The sequence below is a fragment of the Lynx rufus genome, unplaced genomic scaffold (genome assembly GCF_022079265.1).
Source record: "Lynx rufus isolate CCGP_SWC_20201006 ecotype Redwood Valley unplaced genomic scaffold, mLynRuf1.p SCAF_8, whole genome shotgun sequence".
NCBI lineage: Eukaryota > Metazoa > Chordata > Mammalia > Carnivora > Felidae > Lynx > Lynx rufus.
Window position 1 is genome coordinate 14,930,476 of NW_025814896.1, and position 21,249 is coordinate 14,951,724.

Consider the following 21,249-nt stretch of genomic DNA (forward strand, 5'->3'; position numbering starts at 1 on the left):
GCTACTCTCCAATACACATATCTAACGGTGTTTCGGGTTTTGTTTCGTTTTATGAAAAACTAAATAAAGTATTTCAGGATTTAAGTGAGCCGTTTCCACAGTTAGAATGGAAGGAAGACGCTCCGAAGACTAGAAGAAAGGCGCAGCCTCTTGGTATCAGGGAACCAGGCCCGGGACCCATCCTTAGCGGGGGACGCCGTTACTAGGCAACCCCTAGCGTTCTCAACCGCCGCCCCATAGCTACTTCCTCTCTCTCATTGCTAAGGAGATCGACGCCCAACTCAGCCCTGCCGTAAACCCGCGCGCTCTTGCGACATTGCCGCGCCTGCCGCTGCGTGCGCGCCCTCTGCCCCCACTCTCCGCCCCGGCCGCCATTGCCTCGTGCCCGCGCCGGTCGGTTGGTGGCGCCTTTGTCCTACGGCGGGCAGGTGGGCTGAGGTGGAGGCGATAGGGGCGGGCCTGAGGCGAAGGAGCGGCCGAGAGCCCGCCGCGCTGGTAGCGGTGAGTGCCGGGAAGCGGTGGCCGTCTGCCGAGGCGTGGGGCTTGCGGCCGACGGTTGAGGGGGCCGGGACCGGATGGGGAGGCTGAGGCGGGAGGGCCCGCTCGACGCGCGGCCGCGGCCGCGGCCTCGGCTTCTCTCCGGGTGCGCGCGGAGCTGCGCATGCCCGGTGCGGGGCGCGGCCTCTGGCTCCCGTCAAGCCCAGGCCCGGCCGGCCCGGGCGGCCCGTGGTGGGCTCCGGTCCGGGCGGCGCCGCACCGCGGCCGCCTCTCTGTGCGCGAACCGCCGACCGTAGTCCTCCGAGCTTCTCTGTAGGGTAGGGCTGCACACCCCGCGCCCCTTTCTCGAAACGGTGAAGTCGCTCGCCTGCGGGTCCTCAGCGAGTCGGTGGCGCAGGCGGGATTCGAACTCGGAGCGAGGCGGCCCGCTTCTCCGGGCGTTCTACGGGGCGTGCAGCGCCGTGCGGCGAACCGAGCGCTGGTCCCTGTCGCCGCCTCCTCGCCGCCCCTTGACAGCATCCTCGAGGCGCCTCCGTGTCGTGTGACGCCCCCACCCATTTTGTAACGCGGACCCCGGCCCCAAAGGACGGGGAAAGAAACTGTGCCCGAGGTTCTCGCGGAAATTAGCGACAGAGCCAGCGCCCCAAGTGTGACCCAGGGCACTCCGCTCCCGACTACCCGCCGGGGGCTTTTTTTTTTTTTTTTTTTTTTTTTTTTAAGACGGCGCTTCCCAGATTTCAGTCTCTCGCGTTGCACCTCTACGTCCGTGTACCATCTGTACTGCTGTTTATTTCCCAAATGTTAATTTTTTCCTTTGAACTGCCTCTATTTTCCTCCTTCTTAAATACATTTGTTTAAGGTGGAAACGTAAATCCCAAACCGTATGATGGAAAGCCAGTTATTTTTCCAATGCTCATAAAAAAAATAAATAAATACCTGTCTATTAAAATAAACAGCGCGTCCTTGTTCCTGCTGAAATTATTGTGCGTTCCACGCTTTGGGAAACGCTGCCCTGCGAGTGTGGGGTTCATTGCGGTCCTGGCTTTCGCTCTGTGCACAGGATTTCTCTCTGAAGCATAGCGGATTCCGTGAAATGCCCCCCAGGATCTTCGGGGGTGGTAACATGAGAAGCTTTCTCGTTGCAAAGTGTTGTCGGTGTTGACCTACAAGTGGCAGTCCCACGGAGTTGCACGAAGCGTCGGCTCGAGCGCACGGGGTGTGCCGCCTCCGTTTTCTCGTTGCGTGTTGTGGTGTGGTAGCCTCCTGACCCTTTCTGCACCCGACGATGGAGCCGTTTGGGCTTTTGACGACTGTAGATGTAATGTTTTCTGTGTGAGTCGGTCTGGGTGTGAAAACTAACTTTCACGTTGCCTTTTTCCAACCCGAAAAACCCAAGCTTTTGCCCTGTGGGTATTGGAGATCACGTGGCTATTTAACATGTTTCTTCCCGTATTCCGGTTCCTTTGTGTTTCTTTCAGCTCCTCTTGTCACCTTCCAGATGCTCTTTGAAACCTCTGGCACGATCTTTTAACCTAAAGCACAGAAACAGTAATTTTCCTTGTAGAATGTGCCGGAGAAACCGTATTTCAAGGCCCCGTGGAAAAATTTTTCCTAGGTGCAGGTTGTCCAGTGTTACAGGCAGGTGAACGCCGTACGTTTAAGGAAGGCATTAGGCTGTGGCGCCTGGGTGGCTCAGTGGGTTGAGCGTCCGCCTTCGGCTCAGGTCACGACCTCGCGGTCTGGGAGTTCAAGCCCCGCATCGGGCTCTCCCTCCTCCCCTCCCCCACTCGCGCTGTCTCTCTCAAAAATGAATATACTTTAGGGGCACCTGGGTGGCTCAGTCGGTTGAGCGTCCGACTTCGGCTCAGGTCATGATCTCACGGTCCGTGGGTTCGAGCCTCGCGTCGGGCTCTGTGCTGACCGCTCAGAGCCTGGAACCTGCTTCGGATTCTGGGTCCCCCTCTCGCTCTGCCCCTAACCCACTCGCATTCTGTCTCTGTCTCTCTCAAAAATAAATAAAACATTTAAAAAAAAAAAAAGGAAGGCATTAGGAGCTCCTTTTGATTTGCTAGGTCATATTGGTGAATTGTTGAATAAAGCTAATTAGGTCCTCCAAAGAAAGGGAGACGTTGACCAGTTAACTTATGTAAACAGCCTGCTCTGTTTGTAGTCTGTTCATAAACTTAATGTGTGAGAGAGCAGATTTACTCTAATTCATTGAAAGGAAACTCAAAAAAGTCTGTTCGGATCATTAAAGTGTTTCCTCAAGGGCTGTGTTAAAAAAAAAAAAAATCCATACTCCTTGGGGTTACTTTGGTATGAGCACAATGTAGTACTTACAGAAGGCCAGAGTGATTTTCTTCACATTTCTCAGCGTTGGTCCTGTGTAGAGAAGACAGGGGAACTTTTTACTCAAGTCAGTTTCAGAACTTCAGCAAAAGGAGCCTCGGTCTCCCTGTGCTCAAAAGCTAAGTCCGTTGCAGAGGCTACAGGCGTGTGCTGAACAGGAGTGCCTGGTGGCTGGAAACTTCATTCTTAAGAACCGTTGCAAGCATTCCATCCCTGTGGCCTGCAGATGGCAGTGCTTTTGTATGGCTTGTTACTGCTGTGAGAATTACTGGAATTCAGTTGTGCTTTTAAGAATGAGAAACCTTTGGAGGAAATGTATTTAATATTCCCTTCAACTATCGTTGCTTCTTTGTTTTTGACTCCCCACGTAGAGAATGAAAGGTCTGTTCCTAAACTCACTATTACTCTTAGTGGTAATGATAGCATACAACCAGCAGCACGTATGATTTACAAAGCAGGTGTACAATACCAACGCGTTTGTTCCCGCCAATCTTGTGAGATAGGTAGGCTGATGTTGTATCTTCTTTGCGTATGAGGAGATAATGACTCAGGTTAGATTTCTTGCCCGAATCACATATTTAGTAGAACATATTCAAGGTATTGTTGAAGATAAAAGATTTTGTGGTCAAGCAAAATTGGGAAATTTTGAGATAAAGAGGTGTCCTTAACTCTAGAACTTCTCAGAGGCTTTAATATGCTAAACATGTGCACTATAGATGTCCAAGAGAGGAAAATATCATTGGTGCCTTTCTCTTGCTATCCTACAAACATCTTGGGTCCTAGTGTTCTCCCAAACCTGACTACTCTTTCTGCCACACTGTTTCTTGTCTATACCTTGTGGTTTACTCATGATTACCCTGTGTCTTTGAGACAAGTGCTTCTAAAGCTCAGTCAGCTTTTTTTGTGCCGAAAGATTTGTCCTGTCAACAGCATAGGCATTTGTGTAGACTATTTGGCTTAAGCAGAGTTAAACTCTCAAGAAGTTAAAAGGGCAGTGACCAACAGAAAATTACCCTCTATTCCACTTTCATTAATGAGAAGTGTTAATGAAAGGATCAGGGTAAGGCCACTGTCTGAAGCAGCAGCACATTAGGGAAATATGAAGTATACTGACAGCTAAATATATAATACCAGCATGCCTGCTGCTTTTTAAATGGTGGTTTTATTACCACCAGATATGAATATTTATAGGGATGGTCATTTTCATTCTTTATGCTATCACTAAAAAAATAAGAGATAATAGGTCAGCTGGACGAATTACTTTTTTGTTAATTAAATAATTCTCTTCAAAGAATCAGCACTTTCGCATACCATAAGACTCTTTTCCCTTTATTTCAATTCAAAACAACATTATTACTGACCTGCCTAAAGACCGACAACTTTAGGGAAAGATCAGGAAAACTTAGGTTGCATTGGAGAGCATTTATAAAGCAGTCTTATACCTTTATCTCTATAAAATATCTTGAGTGGTTCCCTGGTTTGGATCTAGAATGATTGAATTACTGAAGATGAGGTTGATCCTACAGTTAGTGGGCAAGCTTTGGAGAACTTTGAATTATGAGTAATTTGGCCTTAAGTGGATATACTTATATGCAGTTGGAGATTGAGATAATAATAACATGTATTTAGCATCAGAGATGATACAAGAAATTTATTTTTAAATCTCTCTTTGGAAATTATTCTTGATATCAAAAAGAAAAACTAAGAAAAACATGATTCCGTTCAGTACAAAAACTTAAGATTATGAACTGAACCTTTTTTTGGAAAAGTTATAGTAGGACAGCATCAGAGTCACTAGAACAGCTAGTTGGAAATACATATCCGTGGATGCAGCTCGCCACCCCCTCCCCCGCTAACTGAACAGTCTCTGGAGGGGCTCTGGGGGCTACAGAATCTGCCTTTCAGAACCCACCCCTGCGGTTGTTACGTACATTAAAGGTTTGAGGACCTCTGATTTAGGCTTTAGAAAATGAGTTTTCACTGGAAATAGAAGTTTGAAGTAGATTCTAGTACTAATCTGTTCGTATCTCAGATTACTAATAGGAGTTAACAACTCTGGTTTATGGTTGTATACATTTTAAACAAAACTGTAATTTAAAATGTTTTTTGGCTTGATAGTCTGGACTAGAGGTAATAGCAATAGTTAGAATATCTGTGCAGTTTTCAGTATTATTCCTTCCATTCACATCAGTAGGATGATTTCACTTTCATGTGAACAAAGACAGCAGACTTACCAAGATTCCATGGTCTGCTTATTAAATTTAGGTTTGCTCCACTTTGCTTTTAGCAGTGTGGATATGAAATTCTGCGTGTGACCATTTTTCTCTTCTTGCAGAGAGATGCATTTAGATATGAAAACCAATTACCTCAGAAGAAGCAGGAGTTTCAGCCCCTGCCAGCAAACCAATACCAACAAGTCTGGTTGGCAGAATTTAGAGAAAACTTTAGTTGGTAGTTTGCCATTTATTAGCCAAAGAAGTGGATAATATGCTATCAAAAAGTGGCAAGCTCAGTGGTTAATATTTTTCTTGCTATTTCATAACTAGGTAATAGGGAAAAGATGCGTACGTTTTCAGGGTACTTTTTAAATGGTCAGATGAAATCGAAGAGAAGGTGTTGGTGCACACTTCTCCTTGGGGAGCAGGGGCACAGACCTTATAATTGGATACTATCTTTAGTACTATGGAAACTTGGGTTGATGATTCCATTTCCTTTGGGGATAGCTATGTGATTATGTTTACTGTTTCCAGCAGTTGTACTTTGACAGATTTTAACCATTGTCATGACATTTTCTTTGTAACAGATTATGTTCATGGGTTATTACCCCTTGAATACAGGAGTTTAAAGAGGTTTCTAAATGGAGGATCTAAGTATATGTTGTACATAAGCTGAAGGGATAAACAGAATATAGTTCTCAAATACCTGCCAAGAATCACCTGAGAAGCTTGTTCAAATACAGATTCCTAGGCTTCATCCTCAGATTCTAAAAGTTTGCGATGGGGCCTGAAAATGTGTTTAACTATCTTCTCAGGTGGTGCTGATACATCTTCAGTAAAGGAGTGCAGTGTGAAGAGTGAAAAAATGTGTATGTATATAAATGCGGAGAGGGGAGATGGGGAATTGTTTACTGGATATAAGGAGTTGCAGTTTTATGAGATGAAAAAGTTCTGGAGATCTGTTGTACAACAGTGTGAATAAACTTAATATGCTCACTTAAAAATAGTTAATATGAGGGGGGCCTAGCTGGCTCAGTCAGTAGAACCTGCTACTTTTGATCCTTAGTTCAACCCTCATGTTGGGTGTAGAGCTTGCTTTTTAAGAAAATAATAGTCGGGGCGCCTGGGTGGCTCAGTCGGTTAAGCGTCCGACTTCAGCCAGGTCACGATCTCGTGGTCCGTGAGTTCGAGCCCCGCGTCAGGCTCTGGGCTGATGGCTCAGAGCCTGGAGCCTGTTTCCGATTCTGTGTCTCCCTCTCTCTCTGCCCCTCCCCCGTTCATGCTCTGTCTCTCTCTGTCCCAAAAGTAAATAAACGTTGAAAAAAAAAATTTTTTTTAAGAAAATAATAGTCAATATGATAAATTGTATATTGTGTGTTTTTTACCACATTAAAATTTTTAAAAGATACTAGAAGGAAACTAAGGAAGGGTGCTTGGTTGTCCGTTTCTTCCTGAACGGTGGGTTTAACTCATTTTTGTTAGCTATTAATTACTGACTCTGGCCCTCAGTTTATTTTATATCCCTTTACTGAAGATAACCTTTTAAATATTTGTCTCATACCTGAATAGGCAATATTTTTAAGGTCTGAGGTTTAAATACTCTTGCCCGCCCCCCCCCCCTTTTAGATAATATACATACAGTAAGCCTTCATTAGTTTGGCTTCATTGAGACTCTTTTATGGTAGCTCAATTTATATAGGCCCTCTTGCCACCAATCTCTTGCTTTTCAGTAACAAAGTTTTTTGTGACCTTTTTCCGATTCTGGCTTGCATCTGTAATTCCTCTTTTCTTCCTCTTATCCCCCTACTCCCTACACTAAACTTCCTATAGTATTTCTAATTATGTTCTTCACGCCATTCCTTCACTTTTGCATGTGCCAAATGACTTCTCTCTTTCTGGTAAACTCCTATTCATCTTCCAGGACTCAGTTTAAATGTTACTTTTAGGCCATCCCTGCCCCTTACTCTTTCCAGTCTCCTCTCTGTCCTGTTCCTCTCCCCTGCGACACCCATGTACACAGAGTTAGGCCTTTATTATCTCTGCTATAAACCCATTTTAGATTATATTATGATTATCTGTATGTGTCCTGCTCTCCTTTATTAAGCAGCGAACTCCTTTAAAGCAGAGACTTTACCCTTTTTATTTCCATATGTCTAAGGCATGGTACATAGTACATAGTAGGCCTAGATGCATTTGGTGTGCTGGTTATGAACTATCCTCTCCAGTTTATTAATTTAATTCTATAAGGATCTCTACTTGTACAGTTTAGTTGAAATTTTACCTGTGTTAAATAAACCTATACTTGAAATTTTTTGTAGCTCAGACTATTTTACTAGTTTAGATTAGCTCAATCTTTGTGAATCCAAATTAGTGAGTTTTTTTTCTCTTAGCTGATGTTCTCCTTGAATCAACATAACCAACACAGGTGGAATATCCACTTCATCAGATTCAGAGAAATCAAATGACTTGACTAACCACATCCCACACACACACCAAGTAGAACTAGAACTCTGATATGCTGATCCCAGGCAAGTGTTCTTTCCTGAAAAGAAGTAAAAGGGGTAGGAAATTAAATGTTGATAGAGAATGTTTGTCTGAAGTGTTGAAGTGAATAGAATATCAGTAGCAAAGCCAGAAACATTGTACAGTTGACCCTTGAACAACATGGGTTTAAACTGTGTGGCTTCTTATGTGCAAAATTTTTTTTGGTACTGTAAATGATTTCTTTCATAACATCTTTTCTCTAGCATACTTTATGGTAAGAATACATTATATAATACATATAACATACAAAAATATGTGTTCATCAACTGTTTATATTATTGGTAAGGCTTCTGGTTACCAATAGGCTATTGTTAAGTTTTTGGGGTCCTTGGGGCTCAGTGCCCCTAACCCCTGCATTGTTCAAGGACTAACACTGGTTTGAGGTGATAGGTGGGTGTTTGGGGTACTTAAACATTGGAGTGACTAGCATAGACTGGGCCTTTTCCAGGTTCTATCAGTTTGATCCGGGAGTCTTAGCAAGTGTTCATAATGGAAACCCTGTCTTTCCACTCCCTGTTGGGGCAGCATAGCATAATGTTTAAGCACTTTGGTGTCCGACAGACCTAGATTTGAATCCTAGCTCTGTCTCCTGATGATCATGTGACCTAAGATAAGTCATTTAATTTCTCTAAACTTCAAATTTTCTCATTCACAAAATAGAGATCATAATAGTACTTAACTCCAAGAGTTGTAGAAAGGATTGAATGAGGTAATGCACATAATGTTCTTAGTTCAGACTCTGGGACAGAGTCAGCGTTCTGTAAATATAAGTTATCATTGTTTCCCCCGTTCCTATACTGAGGAATAATCTAATACAGTTAAAGATAGAATAATTATTTTAATTAGAGAATGAAGGAGATAATCAAATAAGAGGGAATGCATAGTTTTTAAAGTGAGCTTAAAGGGTTGATTTAGAAACCACAAGCAGAGCATTCTCTTATCCTTAACTCATTATAGTATAACTGGTTATAATATTCCTGATGTTATACCGTCAACGTAATCTTCACAAGTATAGTTTAAATGAGAAGTGCTGTCCTTTCCTCTCCCAATTTGGGGCGTTTAATGTGTGATAACCACTTTATTGTCAGTGTGATTTTCCAAGTGGTATTATCTTTATAATCACATATTTTCAATTTAGTAGTAACTGATTTTTAGGTGGTTTCAGCTAAGGCTTTGGAGAATTTTATTTCATTTGTAACCACTTGACAAAATTGTATAGGCTTCTGGATTCTTTCAACAGCCAATGGTGGTGGTGTCACTAAGTGCAGCGATTCATACTGCACTTATTTAGCATAGTCTTCATGGTTTTCCATTGTGATAGCTTGTGATAAAAATTGATTTTAAGGGGCACCTGGGTGATTCAGTCAGTTAAGCGTCCAACTTTGGCTCAGGTCGTGATCTGACAGTTCATGGGTTCGAGCCCACGTTGGGCTCTGTGCGGACAGCTCAGAGCCTGGAGCCTGTCTTTGGATTCTGTGTCTCCCTCTCTCTGTCCCTCCCCTGCTCTCACTGTCTTCTCTCTCTCTCTCTCTCTCTCTCTCTCTCTGTCTCAGAAATTAAAAAAAAAAAATTAATTGGTTTTAAGTTGAAAGGAATTGATTTTATGATAGTACAATTAAAGGGGCACCTGGGTGGCTCAGTCGGTTGAGCATCTGACTTTGGCTCAGGTCATGATCTTGCGGTTCATGGGTTTGAGTCCTGCGTCGGGCTCTGTGCTGACAGCTCAGAGCCTACAGCCCGCCTTGGATTCTGTGTCTCCCTCTTTCTCTGCCCCTCCTTACATTCCTTCTCTCTCTCTCTCTCTCTCTCTCTCTCTCTCCAAAAAAAAAAAAAAAAAAAAAAATTAAAAAAATTTTTTAATAAAAAGAGCAAAGCAGCTCTTGGTGCTGTGAATGAAACATGCATTTTTATTTATAGCATTATACAAAAACCATTGTGTGAACCTTGTCTAGCATATTAGTCTAAAATAAAATTGTACATTAGGCATTGTGTTGTTCTTTGAAAGTTCTTTAACCCAGTCTTTTGTGACTTAAAACAGCTCTGCCACTTCCTCTGTGACATCATGTTTTCTAGATTATTTTCTAATTTTTTTCCTTTTATGTAGATCCCTTCAGTTGGTGTTATTTTTCTTGTCTAAAAATCCTTACCTGAAAAGTGCTTTTAACCATTTTCAGAAAACCACTTAGAAAATATTCAGGCCAAGGTACCTCGTAGTGATGGTGATTTCCAGTGGTGCTCACATTGCTAGTATAGTTAACAAAGTATAGAGGTACCAACCAGGCCAAGGTGAAAGAGGCGCTAAGAGACTGACTTTTGATCTTACAGGCATTTGGCCAGAATGAGATAGAGCAGGAGGAGAAAGAAGCATTAAAGTTTCCACTACCCTCTTGTTGGTTACATTTTCTCCCATTATGTTCCCTACCTAATGTCCAGAAAGGTGCCCAAATTGTCTTTCCTTCTTTTTTTTCTTTTCCTTTACATTAATGTCATTTCTATTTCCTTGGCATAGGACTATATGTCTCTGAAACGATGTAGGAAGAAAATAATCTGATTCAACTAATTAATACAAAAGCCCTCTTTCCCAGTCCCAGTATTTGCATTTTCAAAGAGAAACTTGTTCAAATGAACCTCCAGCCTCCCAGTTGATGGGTTATTAAGTTGTATAACAAAAAATTGTAAAAAAAAAAAAAAAAAAAAAAAAAAGTAATGGGGCAAGGGTTTTTTCCCTTGACTTTTTAAATCTTTGCTATACTGTCTGATCAGCTCCCTGAAGTTATTTGTACTTTTGTAGCTTCTCTATTCTTCCTGTATTTCTGAACTCATAGGTTTTCCAGAAGTTCTGGGTGACCATGTGTTAGGATGTTTTGTGTATTGGGATTGGTGGTGACGATAGTTTTGTTTTCATAACTCTCACTGAAACCTGCCCCCCAGCTGTCCTGTAACCTGAGCAGCCCTCTTGGGTAGCACTGAAACGATCAGAAATTTCCAGGTCTCATTTTCTCTATAACTCATCCAAGATGGAAGTATAAGGAGCTCTTAAATAGCTGTGAATAACCAAACACTTGGCGTAAGGGAAAAAAGAAAATGGTCTGAGAGTTCTCTTTTTTGCAGAAGAAACATAAGTCACACCATCAAAGTATAATTGCTTTAGACTATTCAATGAGGAGGCAAATTACAATCAAAATCATTTAAAGATACAATAATCTTGGGATGCCTGGGTGGCTCAGTAGGTTGAGCGTCCGTCCAACTCTTGATGTCAGCTCAGGTCATGATCCTGGGGTCGTGGGATTGAGCCCTGCATCAGGCTCCACACTGAGCATGGAGCCTACTTAAGATTCTCTCTCTCCCTATGCGCTTCTCCCCCGCTTGTGCATGTGCTCTCTCTAAAAAATAAAAATAAGTAAAAAACAAAAAGATAAATTATTCTTGAATTTTAAATAATATTTCAAATAATTACAAAAACTTTTCACTAACTTCAAAGTAAAATATTTACCTCCTTCAGTCTAACTGGAACCAGTTTTGCTCCAGAGGTATGTCATACATGACTGCCTTGGTCTCTGCAGTCCTATATGTAGGTGCTCACAGAACAGGATATAATTACACAATGTAATAGTCCTTTTCATATCATATGGGCAAATTATATGGCATTGATAGAAACTTCCCTACTAAAAGCGTACCCTATGTTCTGTACTCTAACATAAGCAATGTTCAAGTCAATCAATGTTTAGGTGAGTTTTCTTTATTCACAACCAGTTAATAATATATAGAATCCTACTGGGAGTTACAGTGTTTATTTAGAAGAAATCTTTACACCACCACCACCACCCTCAGTGTATTCCAGAGATACTCTGAAAACTACCTCAACAATCGAAGAGATTACATTTCTCTCTGAATCATAGTCACTCCATATTAAAGAGCAGACTAGGTCAGTAGGCCTTTCTAAACCTGAACTGATATTCTTCACAATTACATAGAAGAGAGTTAGGTGTTCCCTGTAAGGCCTATCATTATATAATGTGTAATTCAGATGTTCATTAACTTTGAGGGTTATAAATTGCAAAAGTGCCACTTGCCATACCAAAGCCATGATCAGAGATTATAGGCCAAGTCCTATATAGATATTATTTTCTGATTTTTTTTATTAGTAGTTCATTTATTTCTGTTGTTGAGTAGTATTCCATTTTATAGATATAACACATTTTGATTATCCATTCACCAGTTGACCGACATTTGAAATGTTTCCAGTTTTGAATATGTTATTATGTATAATGCTACTATGAAAGTTTGCATATAAGTCTTTGTGTGGACACATGTTTTCATTTCTCTTGGATATATAGCTGGATGATAGCTTGTGTCTGCTTAATTGAAAATGTGAGAGGCAGTTTAGGGTGGACTGTGCTTCTCTTACTGTTTAAATTTATGTTACCTTCGATTTATCAAAAGTCATTCTTCTCCTAGACATAATAGAAACTCTGACTTAAAATGGAAGTGAAGATCGTTCTCACTTGAACAGGAACTCAAAAGTTGACAACATAGCGGGGTAAAGTCTGTGCCAGACCTTTTAAATTTCTGGTTATTACTATAGTCTCTTACACATAGGACTCTGGTTGGAATTTTTTAAATACATAATTACAATTTTAAAGCACTCTAATTATGTGAGTGCTTAATACCATTTAATGTCATTAGATACACTACTAATCACTTAATATGGAACAAGGGGAACAAAACTACACCATAGCAGGACACAGTTTTATTTCTTCATTCAACTAAAGAATGAAATTATGAATGAATTTATTCATTTTTAAGTCATATAAAAATTGGTCTGTGTTATCTTTGGACATAGATGGGTACATTTCTTTAGATACTTCATCATTTCTTTCTTATACATGGTGTTTTTATTATTCACTTCATTTTTGCAAAGCAGATTTGTATTTAGCAAGCAGGCTTTAACTGCACAAATTGGCTTTTCTAAGTAAGTTTGTATGATTCCACTGTTCTCCCTTACCTAGTTGTAAATGCCAGTCTTCTCTAATGAAAACTTCTTATGTGAAGTGTTTTGTTATCTAACCCTATTATACCAAATGCCAATTCTTATTCTTAGCTACTTATCTGTGAGGGCTATAGATGTTAACATATAATATACTTTGTTTAGGAAGAAAATTAATTTCCTACATGTCATTCTGGAAGATTCTATCTAATGGGATGCAACACAAGGCACATTAAAAGTAGGCCTGCTTCATGGGATATTGGAAGTTTTAAGACAGCAGGGTCCAGTTGTTACTTCTTTGTCACATAAAGTGGAATTATTTGCCTTTGTTCTTTTTTTTTTAAACTCTCTCCTTCTCTTTCTCCCACTCTCCTTCCCTCAAAAAAGAATCTTAGAGCTGGCTCTCCAAGAGTTTAGAAGACAACCGTTTCCCCTTTTGGAAGGGGCAATTGTTAAGTTTGTGACTTGGCAGAGTGTTAAGCATTGACATAACCCGTTTTATACAAACTGTGTCAGCTAGAAAACTGAGGGACGTTCCTTACGAAACCGTGACAATGTACTGCCGTAACTTAATAAAAATTGCCCAAGTGACAGTGTGTCTGCTGAATGGATTTTCTTACACCATCTGGTTGTCATTGTAGTTTTTTTGTTGTTGCTTTCATTTGAAATGTGCTGATGATTTTGTTTTTATTCCGTAGCATTGAACAGATGGGTTGATTATTCTTTTCAGATATTAATAAGGCAGCGGAAAGAAGAAATATGAATACGGCTCCATCAAGACCCAGCCCCACACGAAGGTAAAGTACCCTGAAGCAGTGAGTTACCTTGGGAGAGTTGGGCTCTGGGGAGTTAAGCCCAACTTCGTACATCAAGGGTCTTTTCTTCCCCCCAACAAATCAGAAACGCTCAAGCAAACAATAAGAACATGAACCTTGTGTGAAAGGCCTTGCTGCTTTTTTTAAACATACATCAGGAGATGCAGAGAAGCTTTGTGTTTTCGGTGACAAACCCAGCAAGTTCAGCCTGCAACATGAGTTGCAGGCAATTGGAAGAGGATAAACCTCTCTGTCCCCAGCTCACGTGTCAATGGGAGCCTCCACAGCAGGAGGAGTGCCCCGGGGTCGTTGGTGTGTGCTTTGCTGCACTGCAGCGGGCATCAGAGATTCGACTCTTCATTCCACATGGCTGCCGGTCCAGATGTTAACCCAGGTTTATGGAAAGTGCTGCTTGAGAGATTGCTGCTGTGCCTGTGCTGCAGATCCCCTGTTTGCTCGCATGCTTGGGTTACTTTCGAGGGGAAATAAAAAAGGGCAAAAAACACTCCAGCTCTCAAAAGTCTCCCTTTTTCTTAGCTTTTCTGGAAATAAAAGCCATTTCCCTAATATATTCTTTCTTCTAATATATACAAAAGAGGTTGTCCTGATGTATACCCTTGAGATATGCATTATATTGGCCCCTTCTCTCAAAGAAGGGTCTTAGTAATGTTGCCATTTACATCAAAGATACGGTCTCCAAACTAGCAGATGCAGTGTGTGCACTTTTGTGTGGATTGCAGGCAGATACGCTGTATTTCATATCTGGTGTCTCTTCATGGCCCAAATGAATACTCAGTATGGATTTTGCTTTTTCCTCTAAGTAAAAATACCAATTTTCCACAATAAACTATATACCTAAACTATATACCATGATAGACTACATTTCCTATAATGAACTGAACACTGCTGAGTACAATGAATCCTAGTCTGCAATGTACTAGGAGCTCCACAGGTCACCCGGGATATACCCAACTCACTTACACATAACATACAGCTGTCCTTTGAGACACCTATATTTTGTTACCCACTTATAGGAAAGAATGGCTGCTGTATGTTTGGTGTATATCGTCCCACTTCGATGTGAAGGATGGGTATTTTCTACGCTAGCGGGAATAGATTATACACGACTGCTCGGCAGAGTTCAAGCAGATTGTAGCAGCAAGGTGGTGGTTTCAGTTGGATTCTTTGAGCACTCTGCCGGTGCAGAGGAGTTGCATCTGACACCACAACTGTAGCTACACTATAGCTGCCACGTGGATGCCCTGGCCCTCCATTAGTCTCGCTGCAGAAGTGAGCATATACGTTGGCATTATGTCTGTTGTCTTTAACACCATAAGGGATGCCTGTAGCTCGCAGGTAAATACTGTGTTGGTTGATTTTGTGGGTATGTGTGAGCATCCTGAAGAACTTAAATGAATCCTGTAGAACTGCAGCAGTTCCGTATGATGTCTGCTTCCATTATGCTGCATCAGACCATACTGGAGATGTTAGGAAGTCCCATCTGTGCTCCTCATTGCCCCAGTAAACATGGACTACAGAGGGCTAAGAGTTTGCATCTAACAGTCAGAAATATGGGGCTTCCATTGGAAGCTGTGGTTGCCAAGTGGCTTAAAAGGAGATAACAGTGTGTATCCACTTTCCAAGGAGCTCTGATTGTGTTTCTGGACTAGGTAGCTTACCAGAAGGAATATGAAATTGGTAACTATGTAGACCCTGACTCCACTAGTAAAATCCTCTCCACTCTTTCTTTTCCCCACAATACTTATAATCTCTAGATAATATCTGTGTGTTTTTTCAGGCAAAAAAAGAAAACAAAAAACAGACCAAAATAACAACAAAAAACCAAGGCACATTGCAAAATACAGAGTAGTAGATTGATGTCATCCTGTTAATGACACTTAACCAACTGCTTTTAATATTTCCAATTGATTATAGGTATTCAGCAAACATTGGTAGTGTTGGGGAAATAACCATCTCCTCTGCTTGGAATCCAGTATAGCTATTGCCAGGACATTAAGTTAAAAAGATTAATTTCATCCCAACTTAAAATGCCACTCTGTAATTTCATCTGTAATGGAAAAAACAGCTGTATGCTTTTCTTCTTTTTTTAATAACATACAAACAACGTTAGAGGGGGCCTTTTAAAACGTTCTCCCTACTAGATACATACATATGATCCTTTTAAAATCCCCCCTTCCTCAGTAACAGTTTCTAAAATGAGATTATTTGGGATATAGATAGGACAGTAGCTTCCTGCTTTTTTTTTTTTTTTTTACAATCATTAGGAGGCACAGCTAGACTAATTCAATTTCCATCAAAAGTCAGTCTTCCCCCTTGGTGCTGTGTCCCTAACTGGGTTCCTCAGCATGTTATTTAACGTGATGAAGTGTCATACTGTCATGCTTATTAATAAAGTTCAAGGAAGAAAGATGTTCGCATTTAATAAAATCTGTTCTGAGCCCCATCTCAAACCTGAGCAGAGAGTCCCAGTTTTTTACCTTTAAGAATAAAAATGTAAAAACTGTAAAGCCAGGGGTGCCCGGGCGGCTCAGTCGGTTAAGCGTCCGACCTTGGCTCAGGTCATGATCTCGCAATTGGTGATTTCGAGCCCTGTGTCGGACTCTGTGCTAACAGCTCAGAGCCTGGAGCCTGCTTCAGATTCTGTGTCTGCCCCTCTCTCTGCCCCTCCCATGCTCATGCTGTCTCTCTCAATAATAAATACACATTAAAAAACATTTTTTTAATAAAGAAACTCTAAAGCCAGAAAAATTGAATATTCAAAACAGAATACTAACATTTTGATCATCGTACTGATCATGTATTGTCTCTTAAGGTGTACCAAGAGGGCAGAAATAAAATGGAATAAGTAGGCAAGATGGATGACTAGTGAGCCTGGAAGAATCTAATCGTTTCTTCAAGGGTGAACACTAGATACCACTCTTTGGGTGCATACTTCCAGTCAAAGCCTTGAAGTAATTCCAGTCTCTTGACAACAGCCAAACTACCTTCATTTGGCAACCCTAATCATTTGTCCCCTGCCATAGGGAATGCAATGTTTCCGGGGGGGGCGGGGGGGGGCGTGTATTTGTGGCAAATACTTCCCTTAAGTTGTACTTTTATGTCTTCGGTGTTGCTACTTTTGATAAAATAGTTTCTAAGCATGCTGGCGAGACCTTCGTAACACCTTGTTTTGCTGGACGTTAACCTTGAGTGTCAAAACACCTCCGTATCTTTGGGAGTTTTCACAGGATTGTCACCTCTTCAAACGTCTCCGTAAGCCACAGTTCTGCTGGCATTGCTCTCTGTTCAGTAATGTGCCTCCCTGATGACTCCAGCTGTCAGTGTGTAGTTCTAACAGTATTGGTCCAGCCAAGCACAGAATGGCTGCATCAGGGATCCCTGCTCCGGATCACATTTCGGCCTGAATTCTCATCATTTAGCCCTTGGACCGCCTCATTGGACTCTTGAGCACATTGCTTAGTTACCACGTAAGTTGTCTAGCTTTGGTACTAGGCGCTGGCCTTTACCTTCTTTAAAGACTGGACCGTGATTCTGACTGTACCTCAGATGTTCTCCGTTTCTATCTTCAGCTCAACACCCTGGCAATCCAGGTCTTGGGAGCATACCCCGACACAGATGTGACCTCCAAATGAGACGCCGTATTTCCTAAATCTTCCTGCCTGGCGTAAAAAAGAGCAAATAGAACTAATTTGTGTACATCAAAAGCTCTGCAGAGAATTTTTCCCACGTATTTGTTAAGGATGTTAGGCCTGGTGCCTCTTTGGTGAAGGTGGTCCAAGATCGGTTCCTCAGAAATACCCTAGCTGTAGACCATTTTCTTACGTGGCCCAAGGTGATTTCTGCATATCCACGGCGCTGATTCCTCTGATGACCACTTGCTCTTGGGTATGAGACAGCGCTAGCTCTAGCTGAGCCTCACAAGTTAAGATACCAGGCACTAACACTTAAAGAACAGCCGTCGATTCTCAGAGCAAGTGCCACCTCCACCGACAGAAAAGTCATATTTGTGCTAGAGAAAATCACCAGTGTGCTTCCTAGGGAGAAGTGTGGACACTTAACAAAATTCGGATCTGTGAGGTGTGATACCTCATTGCACCCCATATCCTGCTGTCACCTAATGGCAAAATTCCACACAAGTCTGTTGTCTCCGTTTCTCAGTAGCACGGAGTCATCGTGGTGGGGGATCGACATCACACAGCAGCCAGCCATTTAGATCATGATATTTGTGGACAGTATCTGTGACAGAACAGAATTACCAAGAGCTATTGGAGAATTTTTTTTCAGGAGTAAACAAAAAAACTGGCCCTCCCAAGGAAAATATTCCATTGAACAGAAAGGCGGAACAGAGATGCCAACAAAAAAGGACCGAGATCTTTCTCCGGAATGTTCTGTGGAGCCAAGGACAAAGAACACCATCCTGGGCTTGAGGTTTCATTCTCTGGAGGAAGAAAAGCTCAAAGTCCATCGTGCTCTTCCAAGATGGTCATTTGTCGTTCTTACTCTGTAGGCTCTCAAACGCCTAGTGCTCTGCGCACCTCTTTAGTCCCCAGGAAGAGAAGCACTTCTACCAGAAGCGCATCACTTGCCACCTGAGCCATGGCTTTTCCCTTCACCCACCCTTCCCTTCCCTGTCACGTGTTTCCAAATGATATGATGATATTTCTCTCAAGGCAAAGAGCACTTGGCTTCTTTTCCCAGCTGAATAGATGAGAAATTTATAACAGTTTTAGTAGTGTTTGTCATCTGCCTTCAGTTTGTGGACTCCAGTGCTGAAATTTCTCTAACTGGTTCAGTTTAAAGGTTCGGTTTCATTTTAGCCTCTAGTGACCTGGTACCTAAGGGTACACTGCATTTGGTCTAAGTAAAACACCTCTGGTGCCATGGGATGAGATTGAGCCTTATTGGGCTCCAGAAACTTGCTTTTAACCCACTTGTTATCTAAGGTCACGCATCTTGTTCAGGGGCTTCGTCCTTGCGGCACTCTGAATCCTGCACACTATACCTCCCTTTTGTTAGCTGGTTCTTGTTTTGAGAAAGATGTTGGGGCCAGCAGCAGAAGCCCTTTTGTTCTGGGGAATTCTTGATTTGGGTCCTACAGTGACCCTAAAAGGTTTTTTGTTTTTGTCTCCAGAAGAACAGCTTCTGCCATACTGCTCATCTTTTGGAGAAAGGAGAAAAGCTTTGCCTTTTCATTTTAGAGAATTGTTATCTTCTCTGTTTCTACTTCCACCATTCCTTTGGTTCTTTCCACCTTGTGAATATCATCTTTTCTACATTTTACCCAGAAGGCAATTGAGGGGGAATTAGTAGTTTTGTTGCACATGGACTTTAGATTCATTGAGGGAAAGGGAGTGCTTGCCTTCTCACACTGGAAGCGTGAGCCGAGACTTTGGGAATCTCGGGTTATGGTCAACCTCCAGGGATGGACTCTGACAGGTAAGTAAGGCACTTCAGTGGATTCAAAAGAAGGAGAGTGATACGGCCTTTATAGTTATCCTAAGGCTGTGATAATGTGCTGTGACTCGGTGTTCTTATCCATATCCCCACCCCTCATTTCCAACACCCAAAGGCTGTGTGTGTGGTCTGTGGTCTGTCAGGTTCATGATCTCTCTCATCCCTGATTGCCAAGAACACTTGAAATCTGATTCTACCTCTAATGACTGCTTCCAACTGCTCCCCAAGGCAGGTTTATCTACTGATCATTAATCCAAAAATACTTAATGGTTGTCCCTTCCCATAGAATCTTGAGTGTTTGCCCACATTATATACTCTAGCAGATGTTATACATGTGAGGAAGATTATATGACCTAATAAGAAAAACCAGAGTAAGAATCTTGGTCAGTCTGCACTTTAATAGGAAAACTGCTTAGTACCTCATTTAAATTCCCTGGTCTCCCATATGTTTGCTCCCACAAATCAGGAGTACTTGTGAGCCTTAAAATGTATGACAAGGACTTTTCATAGATGCAAAATTGGCATTTAAATTGGTTTTGCTGTGCCCTTGTGGATGAAGTGGAACTGAGGCTCTCTACCAAGCTGATGGCAAGGCATCATGATGGCTGCCTAGTAATGTGTAATCACGATAGATGATGGAAGTATAAACGAAACAGGATGCCTGCTCATGAGAGGCTTATAGTTCAGTTGGAAAATTCAATTCATTAAACACTGAGCTCCGTGCTGTCGTCCTAGGGATCCAAAGACGTCAAAAGAGCTTAGTCTTTAATAGAAAAGCCATGTAAACATAATTACAGAACGGTGTGATAAGTGCAGCGACAGAAATATGTACAGGAGCAAGGTTCATTGCACATAGTCATGGAGCATTCGCTGCATATGCCAGACATTATAAACCTACATAGTGGGTTTATAGTGGAGAGTCACACTGACAGTCCTTGTCCTCATGGACTCACAGTCTGACAGCAGACATTAAACAAGTAAATAGATGTGTCAAATTGTGATAAGTGACAAAAACAGTGCTATGAGAAAACGTGGCCAGGATTTAAGGGCAGAAAGTAAACTTTTAGACTGTTAGAATCAGGGGTAAGAAACATTCATTGTGCTGAGACATAGAGAATGAGTGCAGATCTGTTTTTGCCGCTCAAGTAGAGGCATCAGGAAAAGCCTTGGCTAGTTCTAGCTGAAAGGCCAATGTGGCAAGATAATGGTGAACTTGGGAGGGGAGGGGACAAGATTGGAGAAAACAGCCAAGACCATGCAGCACCTGCCCAGCCTTAGTAGAGATTTTGGATTGAATTCTGAACACTGTGGGAAACCAGTAAAAGGTTTTATGTATTTGAAAGATCACCCTAGAATAATCTGGAAAAAAGATTAGAAAAAGAGGCAAGAGCAGAAATGGGGAAATCTTTCCCCACTTTAGAAGTCTCTTGCTTTGTTAGGGAAAGATCATTATGAGTTGGCCTTTAGTGGTATTAATGAAGGTAAAGAAATGGGCAGAATTGATCATCAATTTCAGAAAAAGAATGGACAGAATTTGAAAATATGATTGGAAAGCAGTTGGGACTTTGGAAGAGATGACATTCAGTTTCCTAGCTTGAGCAACAGTGTAGGTAGATGTGGCATTTATCGAGATGGAAAGGACTGGAGGAGGAACATATTTGTTGGGGAAGTTCAAGAGTTTAGGGCAGATTTTATGGAGGAGGTAATCCTTAAAGTAGGTCAAACAAGAAGACGTTGTAAAAACGTAACTATATCAAGATGAGTAATAGAAATAGTAAGTGTTCTAAGCATTGAGCAGCCAGAAAGATCAGCAGTTACTAGGGAGATTAGAGAAGATTCCTTGGACGATTTGAGACATGAATTTGCCTGTGAGGATTGGATGATACTTGCATTAAGTGCAAGAAAAATATTCCAAGTTGAAAAATCATATGAACAGAAATCCTGAAGCAGATAAGAATCATATGAGTTAAGTCATAAGAACAGACCTGAGGGGGTTGAATCAGGAAATGGGGGAGGGATAATAGTTGGAAAGTCCAGATTTGTTATGGAGGGGTACACAGAAATGTGATCGTCAAGCCGTGATTGGCAACAGGTGGAAATTTGGATGGTTAATCTGATATTTATGTGTAGAATGAATTGAAATCTGGAAGATTGGTTTTTGGTTTGTGTTTTGGAAACTTGTTGGTACCGAGCATAAAAATAAGGGTTTGGATTGATGAATCCAGGGGGAATGAAAAGGAAAAATGAACAGGATTCAGGTGACTTAATGGGGATAGGAAAGAAAGAATCAACATTAATTTTCAAAAACTTAAACCTTGGTAACTAGGAAGAATGAATCTCAGCAGAAGTGAAAAAGTCGGGAATG

At 41.7% G+C, this 21,249-nt stretch overlaps 1 protein-coding gene across 2 annotated transcripts in view; it reads left to right on the forward strand.

Annotated features, from left to right (window-relative positions):
- Positions 1-371: 371 nt before the first annotated feature.
- Positions 372-21,249, forward strand: part of NCOA5 (nuclear receptor coactivator 5) — a 31,134-nt gene continuing 10,256 nt past the window's right edge. For both annotated transcript variants that reach the window (XM_047068193.1, XM_047068194.1), the window contains exons 1-2: positions 372-501; positions 13,325-13,391. In XM_047068193.1, the coding sequence (XP_046924149.1) occupies positions 13,354-13,391 (38 nt within the window). In that variant the 5' untranslated portion in view covers positions 372-501; positions 13,325-13,353. The remainder of the gene's footprint in view (positions 502-13,324; positions 13,392-21,249) is intronic.